Source organism: Gadus macrocephalus, chromosome 4 (assembly GCF_031168955.1).
Source record: "Gadus macrocephalus chromosome 4, ASM3116895v1".
In the NCBI taxonomy this organism is placed as follows: domain Eukaryota; kingdom Metazoa; phylum Chordata; class Actinopteri; order Gadiformes; family Gadidae; genus Gadus; species Gadus macrocephalus.
In genome coordinates, this window is record NC_082385.1 from 21,131,716 (window position 1) to 21,144,712 (window position 12,997).

The window sequence follows — 12,997 nt, forward strand, 5'->3', positions numbered from 1 at the left end:
GACGAGAGGAGGGATGGGAGAGGAGGAGAGGAGAGAATAGGAGTAGAGGGGATGGAGAAAGATGGGGGGAGAGGAGAGACGGGATGAGAGAGGAGGAAAATAGAGAGAGGAGATGGAGAAGGGTGGAGGGAAGAAGAGAGGAGGAGAGGAGAGGAGAAGAGGGATGTTAGAGGAGGAGAGGAGAGGGGATGAAAAAGTGTGGGGGGAAGATGAGAGGAAAAGAGGACTGGAGGGAGAGCAGGAGAGGAAAAGATAAAGATAACAGAGAGAAAAGATAAGAGGAGGAGAGGAAATGGGAGTATACGGAGAAGACATAAAAGGAGAGGAGAGAGGTAAGATGTGAAGAGAGGAGCGAAAAGATAATGAGAGAAGAGGAGAAGAGAGGAGAAAAAAGGAGAGGGGGCAAGCGGCGGGCGAAAGGCGGAAAGAGAGCAAACTGATCCTAATAACTGAATAAAGAGGACAGATGACTGGACAAGGGGAATGAATCTGAGATTTACATAGCATACAGCCCAGGCAAAATTTGAGCCACCAGGGAGCCAGAAAGGGATAAGCGAGGATTAGCCAAACCACTGTAGCATTACCGCATTAACCGCCTGCTAGCGTGGACGACGCCATTAGCATGCCTTACTGCTACAGGATATCACCAAGGGACAGCCAAAGCTTATTAGTAAGAAACCTTTAGCTTGACTTTCAAACTTTCACACAACCTCAGACACATATGTGAGATGTGGCACACCACGCTAAGGGCCGGCATTGAGGAGGGCCGCTCAACGTCGCCCAATAACGGAGGGCTGACAGCAACTAATGGTGGGAAATTATTTATGTCCACGGGTGGGAATTAAATTGCAGTTGATAATAAAATAATTAAGACAATAAGACAGCAAAAGATTTCGCAAACATGGCTGCCACTTGACACTGAAGGAGAGGTAGTGTAGACAACGTGTGGCTTCCTAGATTATCCTCCATTTTAAACACAACCCATAACTGTCATAGCGTCACAAATCGTCTGGCTTCGCTCATTTCTGCTCAATTAGGACTCCCTCTCTGATTGGGTTTGACCAGCCCTCTCTTGTCCAATCAGCATGACTCTCATGGCAGTGCTGTGTCTTTAGTCATTGATATGAGAGGGGACCACCATCCATGGCAAGTAATATCTGCACCAACAAGGGGGCTGCTCAGACTCCTGCGTAGTTGCCGTGCTCAAAGTGCCTGAGCCGTCGTGAACCAAAAGTGACATAATCCCAGCCCAGCGCACGACTCATAAACGGTTTGTAGCAGCCCTCTGAAGATCGTGAGGAGAGGGTGGGAACGTCCACAGTATCGTTACGGCCAAACAGAGACTACCAATGTCAATGCTGTGAGTGGGATGCCTGCGCACTTTGCAAACGGTGCTTCACGAAAGAGAGCATCCGTCTTCTTGTTCTCAAAGGCGAATGTGTGTAGCTGAACATGATGTGTTGAGCTGGACATGATGTGTTGAGCTGGACATGATGGGCCCTATTTGAACGGTCTGAAACGCAAGAGAGAAGCGCCGAGCGCAAGTAGCTTTGTGGGCGATTCTATGGCGATGTTGCTATTTTACCGGGGCATAAATTACTCTTGTGCCCGGCGCAAATCTAAAAAGGGTTGGTCTGAAGTAGCCTAATTACCCGTAGTTGTGGTTTGGGCGTAACATGCAATAAACCAATGAGAGTGCCATCTCCCATCCCCTTTAAGAGCCATGAGCGCATTTGAATCTGACCAGTTGATATTTTGACAGCGCGTTTGCAGTCTCCGATGAGACGGATGCATCACTACATGAATTTCAAACTTCAAATGGCTCAGTTTATGGCCAAATAATATGGCACATGGAATAGCGTTTTCTTCCACAACTTCAGAAACACTGAGTCCTCAAATAAATTTTGGCAAAGAAAATTTAACACAAATATGATATGCGGTAACTGTGGTTCTATTTAATGACGTACGCAATGCATTAACAAACATCGTTTCTTACCAGTATTGTATGCATTATCGTTATCGGTATGTATGCATGTGTCCCCCCGTTAATATACATTGCCATGGACTGTATTATGCTTTACGTGTTTAGTTTGCGTGTGTTTAAACAGATGGACGCACGCACGCGCCCCCGCTTTCATTAATACTTTTACACATACACACCCGCGCGCCCGAATTTATTCATTCTTTTTAACACTCACTCGCGGTAAAACAATGTTTTCTCACGATCAAATACTCATTAAACCTAAAAGTTATGGGCTTGTACACGATGACTGTGTCAAGAAAATATGTTTGCTGTACGGTGTTTGCAGATGCAGTGATTTAAAAGTACAACTTATTACCGCTGTATCAGCTGTTCTTTCCCGAATAATTTCCGAAGATTGTGTGGCTAGGTAGATGAGAGAAGCAAAGTGTATGCGCGAGGTGCACAAGCAACATTATGTATTCGCCCTTAAAATAGCATCTGAACAACGCGCCGCTGACTTTAAACCAGGTATTCCCTGGTTTGTGGTGCAATTGTTTTCTGAAACTGCAAAATAGCACCAGGGAACGTTTGCGCCAGAACAAGCCTCCTCCTTTCGCCGAACTGCCCCTTGGGGCGCAAGATCATTCCCTAATTTACAGGCGCGTGATGGTGGAGGGAAAAGAACGCTCTGCCCCAGTTGCAAACTAGCAACGACACATGCGTCAGTGTAGAAAGTCAATTGCGCCGGATGCAAGATAGGGCCCGATGTGTTGTTGTTTACCTGTCCTCTCCGGTCCAGCTCCTGGGCCAGGGTCTTGGTTCTCCAGGGCAGACGGGGACACCAGTTCTCAACCTGTCACAGAACACACAAACTTTTATTGGATCCCAATGTATGTTTGTGTGTGTTTAGAGCTTTGTTTTGACATCTGCAAACACAAATATGGATGGACAGGGTGATATTGTTGTTGTTGCCCCTCAAGGTTACCGGTTAGTCATGCAGTGTTTTTTTTTTTGATTCCCCAGATGAAGGATTGAAAGTAAACAATGTGATGAACCTTGAAGAGGCATTGAGCCCACACACTTATGTATTTTAACATTAGCATGTTTGATTGAATGTTCCCATCTTGGAGATTAGGTGTTTCCAACAATATGGTCTACAGTACTCTCCCTCCATTTATCTGAGATCTCAATAAAGAAAACATCTTTATCAACTAAATAATTGATTGAAATGGAGATCTTTTCATATACATGAATAAAAGGCAAATTAATGGAAATAAACAATGCAATTAAAGGGTACTACAGCGATCATAGCAACAGCTGTTGCAAAATCAATAATGGTTGGCTCTTAGACCTCTTCCAGATGAGTGACACGGAGGCTGAGCCCCTGGCTCTCTAACCGCGTAGGGAGGCAAGGCTGAGCTCACTGCTGGTCACTGGGAGAAATGTGTAATATTACATACTTTGGGTATTGGGTCATTAAATCACTCACACCATCACAATGTATTTCACGAAGACCCCACGCAGGTCTCACAATGGGCTGACTGCTGAAAAGGAGCTATCCCTGCTCCTCATCCTACAGCTAACTGCAAGACTTTCAGTTCCCAATGCAGCATTTAATGGGTTAGCTACCTGACTTTATATATAAAGAAAGACAGAAAGAAAGACGGGAAGACAGAAAGACAGAAAGACAGAAAGACAGAAAGAGAATAGGGCCTGATGATGAATTAAAACGTTAAATATGTTAAAATAAAATCAAAATCTGAAAGTAAGTTTTGTTCTCGAGCACGTCTTCATCTCTCCATGTCTCTCTTCCTCTCTCTCCTTATCTCTGCCTCTCCCGTCGGCCCCTTCCTCCCGGGCTGTGTGATCCATCATCAGGTCAATAATTAACCCATGGGAGCGATGAGAGGCTGGGGAAACCTTGACAGTGACCAGCTCTCCACTCAGAGAGGAGAGAGAGTTAAGTTATTGGTTGATAGAGTTGAGGATGTGATTGTGGTTTCTTTTTTGTTTGTATGTGATGGTTTACGTAATTAATGGCGTTGCAAGACGTGAATTGAGGTGTACACCTAGCACTTATGACATACATTGTATATGGGTAATATCATCAAAGTATCCCACTATGTAATTGGCCATTGTATCCCATAATGTGATTGGTTGCTCTAACCTATAAAATGTAGCTTTAGTTTCTCAGATTCCCCAGAATAGCCGTGGAAACATCTCATGGAGGGGGCTTTTACAAGTTTTATTTTGCTTCTTTTTTATTTTATTATTTATTTATTTATTATTTATGAATACAGAAATACAAATGAAGCGACAGCGCTGGTTTATTAGCCTTCATCAAAATTCAACGATCGCCATCATTGTTACCATAGCTACCGCTAGAAATGCAGTACTTAATGTTTATATTTCCTTGTCTGATATTCTATAGACTAAAGTATTGTCAATCTTCAAGGCCCCGCTCACTTGGTCCCAAACAGATATCCACGTGCAGGAGAATAAATATCAGAGCAAGCAGGATAACACTTGGCGAGCACGAGGGCAAAGAAAGCATTATTGTGCAGTGGTTGTCCGTTTTGTGCTGCTACACTTAACGTGCATGTTCGTTAATGATTTTCTCCTCACAGCCTACATTATTGCTCTGGCGAGCACAGAAACACTGTGCACGAGAAGTGCTATGATAATATTTGTTGTGCACGGATTACCTAATGCTATCCTTGGTAATTGCATGATTCAGCTTTTCAGTACAGTGCAGCCACACTCTCCCACTCACACATTCACATATGAGCGCTCAATTACAACCACACTCTCATGCACACACTCCTGCATTCACACACACACACACACACACACACACACACACACACACACACACACACACACACACACACACACACACACACACACACACACACACACACACACACACACACACACACACACACACACACCTCGCTTAGGTAGATGAAGAAGGAGCAGGTGGAGCCGTCAACGCCGTAGTTGTTGTAGCAGGAGTCAGACCGCCACATGTCCTTCATCCACTGGGGAGGAAGAGGAAGAGGAGGACATCGCATTGGTCAGTTCAGATAGAACGCCACATTTTAAAATAACTAAAAACTAGTTCAAACCCCACTGGTTGGGGGAGACATAAGGTAAAATATGCAGTTTTGATTAGGGATGGGCATAATTAATCGATGCTCGATAATTGATCGTTAAGAAATGCGTCGATCAATTTATATTGTTATCGATCAAAAGGACGTTGTGTTGCATACTGTGAGTCTTGAAGCATTTAATTGAATATAACCCTGCCGACTGGTGGAAAGTGAATGGAAGAAGGTTCCCCAGGCTGTCAAAGTTAGCGCGACAATACCTCTGCATCCCCGCAACTTCGGTCCCGTCAGAGCGGGTGTTTTCTGCTACTGACAGTTACAAGGCTGCGTTCGCGTCTGACCCCCGAGCATGTTAACATGCTTATATTCCTAAACAAAAATATGTAGGCTGGAGTTACTGTATGGACAGTAGGGACAGTCACCACCGTATGTGAGTCGCTCTTTTTTTTTTTTCTTAATGTGTGTTGTCTCTCGCTCCGCTTTTCTTTCGGCTTGGTGCCTCTTGGAGTCGTTACATTTTGCCAAAACTGTGATATTTTAGCAACAAGTTCCGCCTTATATCTGTTCAATAAGGTATTGCTTTTAGATAGACTAGTTCATGCAATTGTTTGTAAATGGGTGGCTCATCTTTTTGTTGCGAGCCTTTTCCGCGCGCCGGCTGCAGCCTTTAGGCATTATATGTCGGCCTTTTCCCCCCCTTTTTTTCAAAACAGTTATACAGTTTAATGCCCACTTTTAGCCTACTGCCTTTGTTTGATTATTTTTGTCCGATAAATTCGCTACTTATTGTAATTGGAATAGGGTACAGATTTAGTCTTGTTGAATCGTTTCCAAACCTTTAAGAGCGCGTGTAGGCGCATTGTTCAGACTTTACGAGCGCCGCATAGGCCTATAACCTATAATGCCTGTATTTATTATTTTAAAACTGTTAAACAGTTGTAGGTCTTCAAGTTAACTGTATTGTATTAATTTTGGCCCATACATTATTGTTGGAATAAAGATTTCATTGATAAAAACATTAGAAAAAAAACATAGAAAAAGTTAATGATTAATCGATAATTGATCGATAACTCTAGCGATGCTCAATCAAGAAAATTTCTTCAAATGCCCATCCCTAGTTTTGATACAGTGCATTTAAAACAGAAAACAATCGTTCATTTTGTAACTGTATGATTATCAACCAAATAAGTTACTCTACAGTGACCCGATGGATTAAGAGACACGTCATCACGGTACAGGTGGGCATCTCTCACTGTTTATTGACACACACACACACACACACACACACACACACACACACACACACACACACACACACACACACACACACACACACACACACACACACACACACACACACACACACACACACACACACACCTTGTGTTGTGGCCTATGGGACCCGGCAAGATCATCTGTGTACCAGAATTGGCACATGGCCCTCGGCCTCGCTCCCTGTGTTCTCTTATTGCGCTACGCTAACCCAAAGAAGAACTCTGACAGATGGAACCTTAAAGTCTTAAGTGTGACCTTGAGACAGAAAAGCTGTAAATCAACCTCCCTCAAACACCTTGTTGATAAAGAGATAAAAGGAGAACCCTCTAATGGACCCCAATTTGATTCCACTGCCAAGGTTCTCTTGGGCAAAGGTTAATAGATAGCTGACAAGGCTAAAATAAAACATTAAATCAACAACATCTTAATGAAGAATGGGGACAGTGACGAGAACGATGGGAAGCAGATCTAGTGGGGAAGCGTTGTGCAAGGTTCTTCACTTCGTTTTTTACCTTTTTGTGCTTCTTAGCTAAAAATGCTTTGGGAATGTAATTATATATTCTTCATGCCAATAAAGCTTGAACTGAATTCATTTAACAGAGAGGTAGCAAAACAGGGAAGGAGACCATGAGACAGACATAAAAAGAGAAATACAGAGCGAGAGAGAGAGAGAGAGACAGAGAGAGGCAGAGACAGAGACAGAGAGAGAGAGAGAGAGAGAGAAGAGGGAGATGGACAGACCCCAGGAGATAGATGATCTGATCAGTGTCCTGATCAGTGTGGGCAGGTAGGACTGCTCTGTGTTAGGACAGAGCCAAGGTGCCTAGAGAGAGATCTGTGTCAATCTGTGTGTGTGTGTGCGAGTTCTATGTGTGTTAGAAGATAAAGAAACAAAGACAAACAAAAAGAGGCAGAAAGGCTCTTTTTGATACTTTAAGTCGGCTAGCGGGAACTACGTTGAGTCAGCGAGAGATAGAGAGCGGAAGATAAAGGGAGTGAGAGACAAAGAGAGAGAGCGATTGTGGTGTTTGGCAGGATGTGTGGAGCAGGCGGACTTGCTGACAGTATCAGCTTAGCACTGGCCCTGGCTGAGAAGATGATGGGCGAGTGATAGCACCTTATCAGCGAAACACTCACACACACCCACAGTATTTGTGCACAGTATTTTATAATGTATATGTATATACACTATATATTATTTTAACATTAACATTGTCAACGAATTTTGGAAATTAACACTGACAAATAAAACACCTAATTATTACCTTAACACCCTACTCTTTAAATGTGTCTGAAATAAACAGTTTCGAAAAAACAATTTCAGTTCTTAGTTCTAGCTAACAGCTGCTTGAGCGAACACCACGCGCAAGACGCAATACTGACAAGAAAGTTGGGTGCGATCGAGAGAACAAACAGTAACCTCGAGGTCAGAGTCGAGGATGTTATTATTAGCATGGCGGAAAGTTTCGTGGACCTAGCCCACAATTTCCCACACCTGTATGATAACACTCTTTCGATGCATTTCTCTGCGGCCATTTTAACAGTAGTAAAATTATCAGTTCTTCCTCTACCCGTGTCTCTATGTTGTTTATTTACGTGAGCAAACAAAACATGTGCAAAGCACGATTTCCGGATCTGATATTACTGTGGTCTGCCCCAAGTGGAGACCTCCACTATCATGTGCTTTGGCCATGTAATGCTGGAGCAAGTCTGCAGACAAGACACAGCAGGTCGCAGCAGGTTGCATACGCTTACGCTTGGTGTTACAGCAAGTCTAATCCAGCCGTTACAAGTTGAATGAGAAAAAGTTCTCAGAAATGAGTTCAGTACAGCAATAAAAACAGATAGCACTCAACATTTGCTGATATATTTGGCAAGTAGGCCAACTGATGACATTGTAACCAAAGAACACATTACTGCAGGCCAGAGACATTTATCTATTTATTGTGCAGTCACTTAATAAGCGTGCTGCCAGCCGCTTGGTGGCAGGTGGGATTCAGCAGCTGACCACCGTTAGGCTAATAAAGGGTTATCAGGAACACCTCTGTGAGTGCTACACCTTAGGTTCCAGGGTTGTTAACTCTATGGTCCTAAAGGGGAGGGAGGAATTCAGCCTCATCTGAAGCCAATATTAACAAAGTAAAGGCTTCCTGCTGAGGACTAGGCCGTTTGTGTACCAAATTACTAGAGCTGTCAAGCGATTAAAATATTTAATCGTGATTAATCGCATTAATGTCATAGTTAACTCACGATTAATCGCAAATTATTTTTCTATGCTAAATATCCCTGGATTTTTTTGTCCCATAATATTTCTCATTTTAATTCTCTTATCAACATGGTGAAGTGTATCGGCTTGCCTTGTGCAAATGATTTTCTATTGATAACATTGGCATATACTGATCAAAACAGGACGATACAAAAAAATAGCCTATAGTGCAATTAAACGACTGCTTTGAACAAATGTCATTTGAACATAGCAGTCAGGCTACTGCTTCTTTGTTTTGAGCCAAAAAAAAAATATATATATATATATATTATTTTTTTAATAAAATAATTGCGTTAATCGCGCGATAATTTTTTTAACGCCGTTAAATTTGGTTTGCGTTAACGTCGTTAATAACGCGTTTAACTGACAGCTCTACAAATTACAATATATTTTTTATTATATAATAAAAAAAAATATTACCCATATTCAGGGCAATAGCCACAATAGAGAAGCGGCACAATAGAGAATACTCTTGCGGCTCTGTGTAGGGTGCGGGGTGGGGATGCACCACTCTTTAAACGGTGTCGATGCCTTTGAGCAAACACACGAAGCACCACTGCCAACAGCATCCTTAGACATGTGTTTATCCACCACAGACACCACATAACACTTGGTTATGTGTTGGCACTGCCCGTTTGTTTATTCACCACCAGTGCAGCCACACTTGCATATTTGGATTTTAAAAGATGACATGAGGTTTGTGTTTGCCTCTTCACAGCAGAGCTGGTTCTTTGGAAGGCAGAGGAGCAGTGGCGGTGGGTCAATAGGGGGCGCTAGGCCGCCGCCCCTCCGTGAACTATTCACTTGAATATATCTGCCAACTATTAATAAACTATTATCATTACGAAATAAATCAACAAAAATAAATAGTGTTTATCCTTGTTTAATTGTGTGATATACTTGTCACTGCCAGCAACCATTTAAATGCGTCTGAACGTCAATGAATTGGGCTAGGCTAGTTATTGGTCATTTGAAATAAAGCCCTCCTCCAAACAGGGGCGCCGGCCACGTTGAAGTCAATTTAAGCTCTCTAACTTTTTGCTGTCTATCAAGCAGAGACAGCTTTTCATTGGCGCAAGAAAATTCGCCCGTGGGTCGCACCAGTGTGCGCCCCAGGCCAATGGTATCGCTTTTCTTTTTTGTTATCACCACACGATTGGACAATTCAGCGAATCAATCAAATAGGCTACCTCCCTCAGCAGCATTCACGCATCACAACTACATGTAGAGAATAGATAGACCGCTAACTAGCAGAGAGTTGTAAGCACTTTCCATCCTTTTCAGTGGACTCCCCAAGCAATGTTATACTTAAAAGGAGCAAGTAAGTTACATAGTAATTTACTCTTTCGGCCTGTAGCATATAAACAAAATGAAGCAACTGTCCCATATTTCTAACTGCATTTGAAGTAGACATTGAGACTCACAAAAAATGGACGCTATAGGACAGTGATCATGATTTGTCTCAATATCAGAATAACAACAATGGGTCAAATAGCAATGGCTGGTGGAATGGCCATGAAGTAGGTCTGTATATGCAGTGTAAGCTTGTCCAGGCCCTGCAAGTCAGGATGTAGGCTTTGAATCTAAATGAAAAGTAGGTAAATAGGTAGTGGCCATCCCCAAAATGCACCAGAATACAGGAAATCAAATCTATTAAATTCAAAAAGAATTATGGGGGGGGGGGAGGAACCTCAGACCCCCTGTCTATTACTGTGCCCCACCAACATTTTTGATCTCCAGCCGCCACTGCAGAGGAGTATAAAGTCATCTCCCTCTGTGATGTGTGCATACCCGCCTAGGGGGTACTGAAGCCAGTTCCATGGCGCAAATATTCATATTTGTGAAATACTCTTTGATATACATTGTATAACATAGGTGAACCACCTACATTTACACAATATAGTTGAACCATGTTCATCTACACAACATAGGTGAACCACATTCATCTACATAACATAGGTAAACCAAGGTCATCTACAACATAGATGAACCAAGTTCATCTACACAACATAGTAGTGGTGCATAAAGTCAAATAAAACACGACAAACTGTATTTCGCTACCATACTTGATGAAAAAAGAAAGATGAGGATGTCTGCATTTCCTTGGGAGAGTGTAGACTCTAAACTCTGCCCAGGCAATGACATCCTGAATTTAAAGTTGTAAATCCAGGTTTGCTGCGCTTCCTTTGGACAATTGCACTTGATTTTGTTTAAATATTTTTTATAAGCTTTTATTTTATGTGGGCACAAGCAATTTTTTTAAATATTTACTATGCTTAAAGGAATGAGGATTATTACCTAATTTTTCACTTTATTCTGTTTTTACACATTTGGAGATTTTATTTAAAGTCACATTTGTCTTGTTATATTTTATTGTTGTTGATGATCCAAAAATGACCCGACCAGTGACTCAAAAACGGTGACACGATCCGAAATGTGAATTTTGTGATCCGTTGCCCTAGGCATGCACGATTCGGGGAAAAATATTTATCACGATTTTTTAACTTAGAATTGATATCACGATTCTCTGCAACGATTTTCTCACGAAATGTAATTTTTATTGCACACATGAACCATAACCCCCCCAAAAAAATGCCAGTACTTTTTGGCACCTCTAGCACGTTGCGTTTCATATGGCCCTGATTAAAGTGCAGTATAAAAAACGGAATGATTTATTTTGTACATATAGCAGCAGATTGTCTTTAAATGCTGGCCTTTTATAACTACCGAAACAACTCTACACACCTGTAAATTAAGGCAAAAAAAAAAAAAATGGATTTTCAAAAAAAAATAAAAAAAATCGCATTAATATGAAAAATTTAATCCACAGAGGTGTGAAACGAGATCGCGATTTTATAACGATTTATCGTGCAGGCCTACGTTGCACCCCTACAACATAAGTGAACCACGTTCATCTACACAACATGGGTGAATCACGGTCATCGAGCACCCATCAACACATTAATTATCCATCCATCATCGATCCACTTGTCTAACACCCAAGCACATCATCAATCCTTTTATCATCCACCCGCCCCTCAATCCCTGAACCCCATCCATCCATGAACACATGTCAAATGGCTGTATCTCTTCTAGCTTGCGGGAAAAATACAAGGGAAAGGACATCATGTACCGCGATACTCTAATAACATCCCCTGGCTGCAGGTGAATGGACAGTTTGTGTGTCTCTGTGTGTGTGCGTGTCTCTGTGTGCGTGCGTGTCTCTGTGTGCGTGTGTGTCTCTGTGTGTGTGCGTGCGTGTCTCTGTGTGTGTGCGTGTCTCTGTGTGTGTGCGTGCGGGACTCTGTGCGTGTCTCTATGTGTGTGCGTGCGGGACTCTGTGCGTGCGTGTCTCTGTGTGTGTGCGTGCGGGACTCTGTGCGTGCGCGTCTCTGTGTGTGTGCGTGCGGGACTCTGTGCGCGCACGTGCGCGTGTGCCTGCATGCGTGCGTGTGTTTCTTTCACCTTGACCTTCCCCTCGCAGTGAGGGAATCCGTCCATTGGTGGAAGCTCACATTTCTCCTGGGCCCCGTTCAGAAGATCTGCAGGGAAAGGGAGAGAAGGTAAACGTTGTTAACATGATATTTCTACACAGCGCTCATGCTTCTGAATTACCTGACGGTCCCGTCTCGTTAGACTTATCGCCACCCTCAAATCTGTGAAGCCCGACACGTTCAGCCACATTGTCTCCCTGATTTCCTCAATGCCAAAAAATGACTTTTATAGAACTAGGAGAGGTGCAAGGCAAGGCAAGGCAACTTTATTTATATGGCACTTTTCATACACAAGGCAAACTCAAAGTGCTTCACATATAAACATTGTCATACAATAAAATAAAATAATAGATAAGTAAATGAAAACATATGCAAAGAAATTAGTAAAATAGAAAGTTTAAAAGGCCTTTCAGTATTAAAATAGAAAATAAAGGCAAAGTTAAAAAAGCTTTTTAGAAAGTGCAATGTATTTAAGATTTAGCAAAAAGCTAAAGCAAACAAAAGTCTTCAGTGCAATGGAAAGTAATAAAATAGAAAGAAAACAAGTCCCATTCAAATAATGTTGAATGTATGGTAGCATAGTAATATGAAAAAAGGACAATGAGGGCAATGGATCACAGGCTAAATTATAACTGTTTTAGAGGTGGCAGGGAGGGGTTACCATGGCTACCAGGGGGTGTTGGAGTGGGGGGGGGGGGGTAGATCTCCGATCAGGCAGGGTGGCCACGCAATATCTTTCAGATCTGGCTAATCTGACCCCACCCACCTAATTCTCCACCCTGGTTGTAGAACAGCCGACCGGCCACTCAGATTGTTTATTTTAGAAATAATCACTGATTTATGAATGACGCATATCTCCCCTGATTGGGGAGGGAGTCAAGAGTGAGAG

At 42.5% G+C, this 12,997-nt stretch overlaps 1 protein-coding gene across 2 annotated transcripts in view; it reads right to left on the bottom strand.

Moving 5' to 3' along the window:
* The window catches only part of mgat5 (alpha-1,6-mannosylglycoprotein 6-beta-N-acetylglucosaminyltransferase), a 136,918-nt gene that overhangs the window by 62,358 nt on the left and 61,563 nt on the right, over positions 1-12,997 (bottom strand). For both annotated transcript variants that reach the window (XM_060048883.1, XM_060048884.1), the window contains exons 4-6: positions 12,080-12,156; positions 4,915-5,004; positions 2,745-2,816 (exon numbers count right to left, since the gene is read on the bottom strand). In XM_060048883.1, coding sequence (XP_059904866.1) covers positions 2,745-2,816; positions 4,915-5,004; positions 12,080-12,156 — 239 coding nt within the window. The remainder of the gene's footprint in view (positions 1-2,744; positions 2,817-4,914; positions 5,005-12,079; positions 12,157-12,997) is intronic.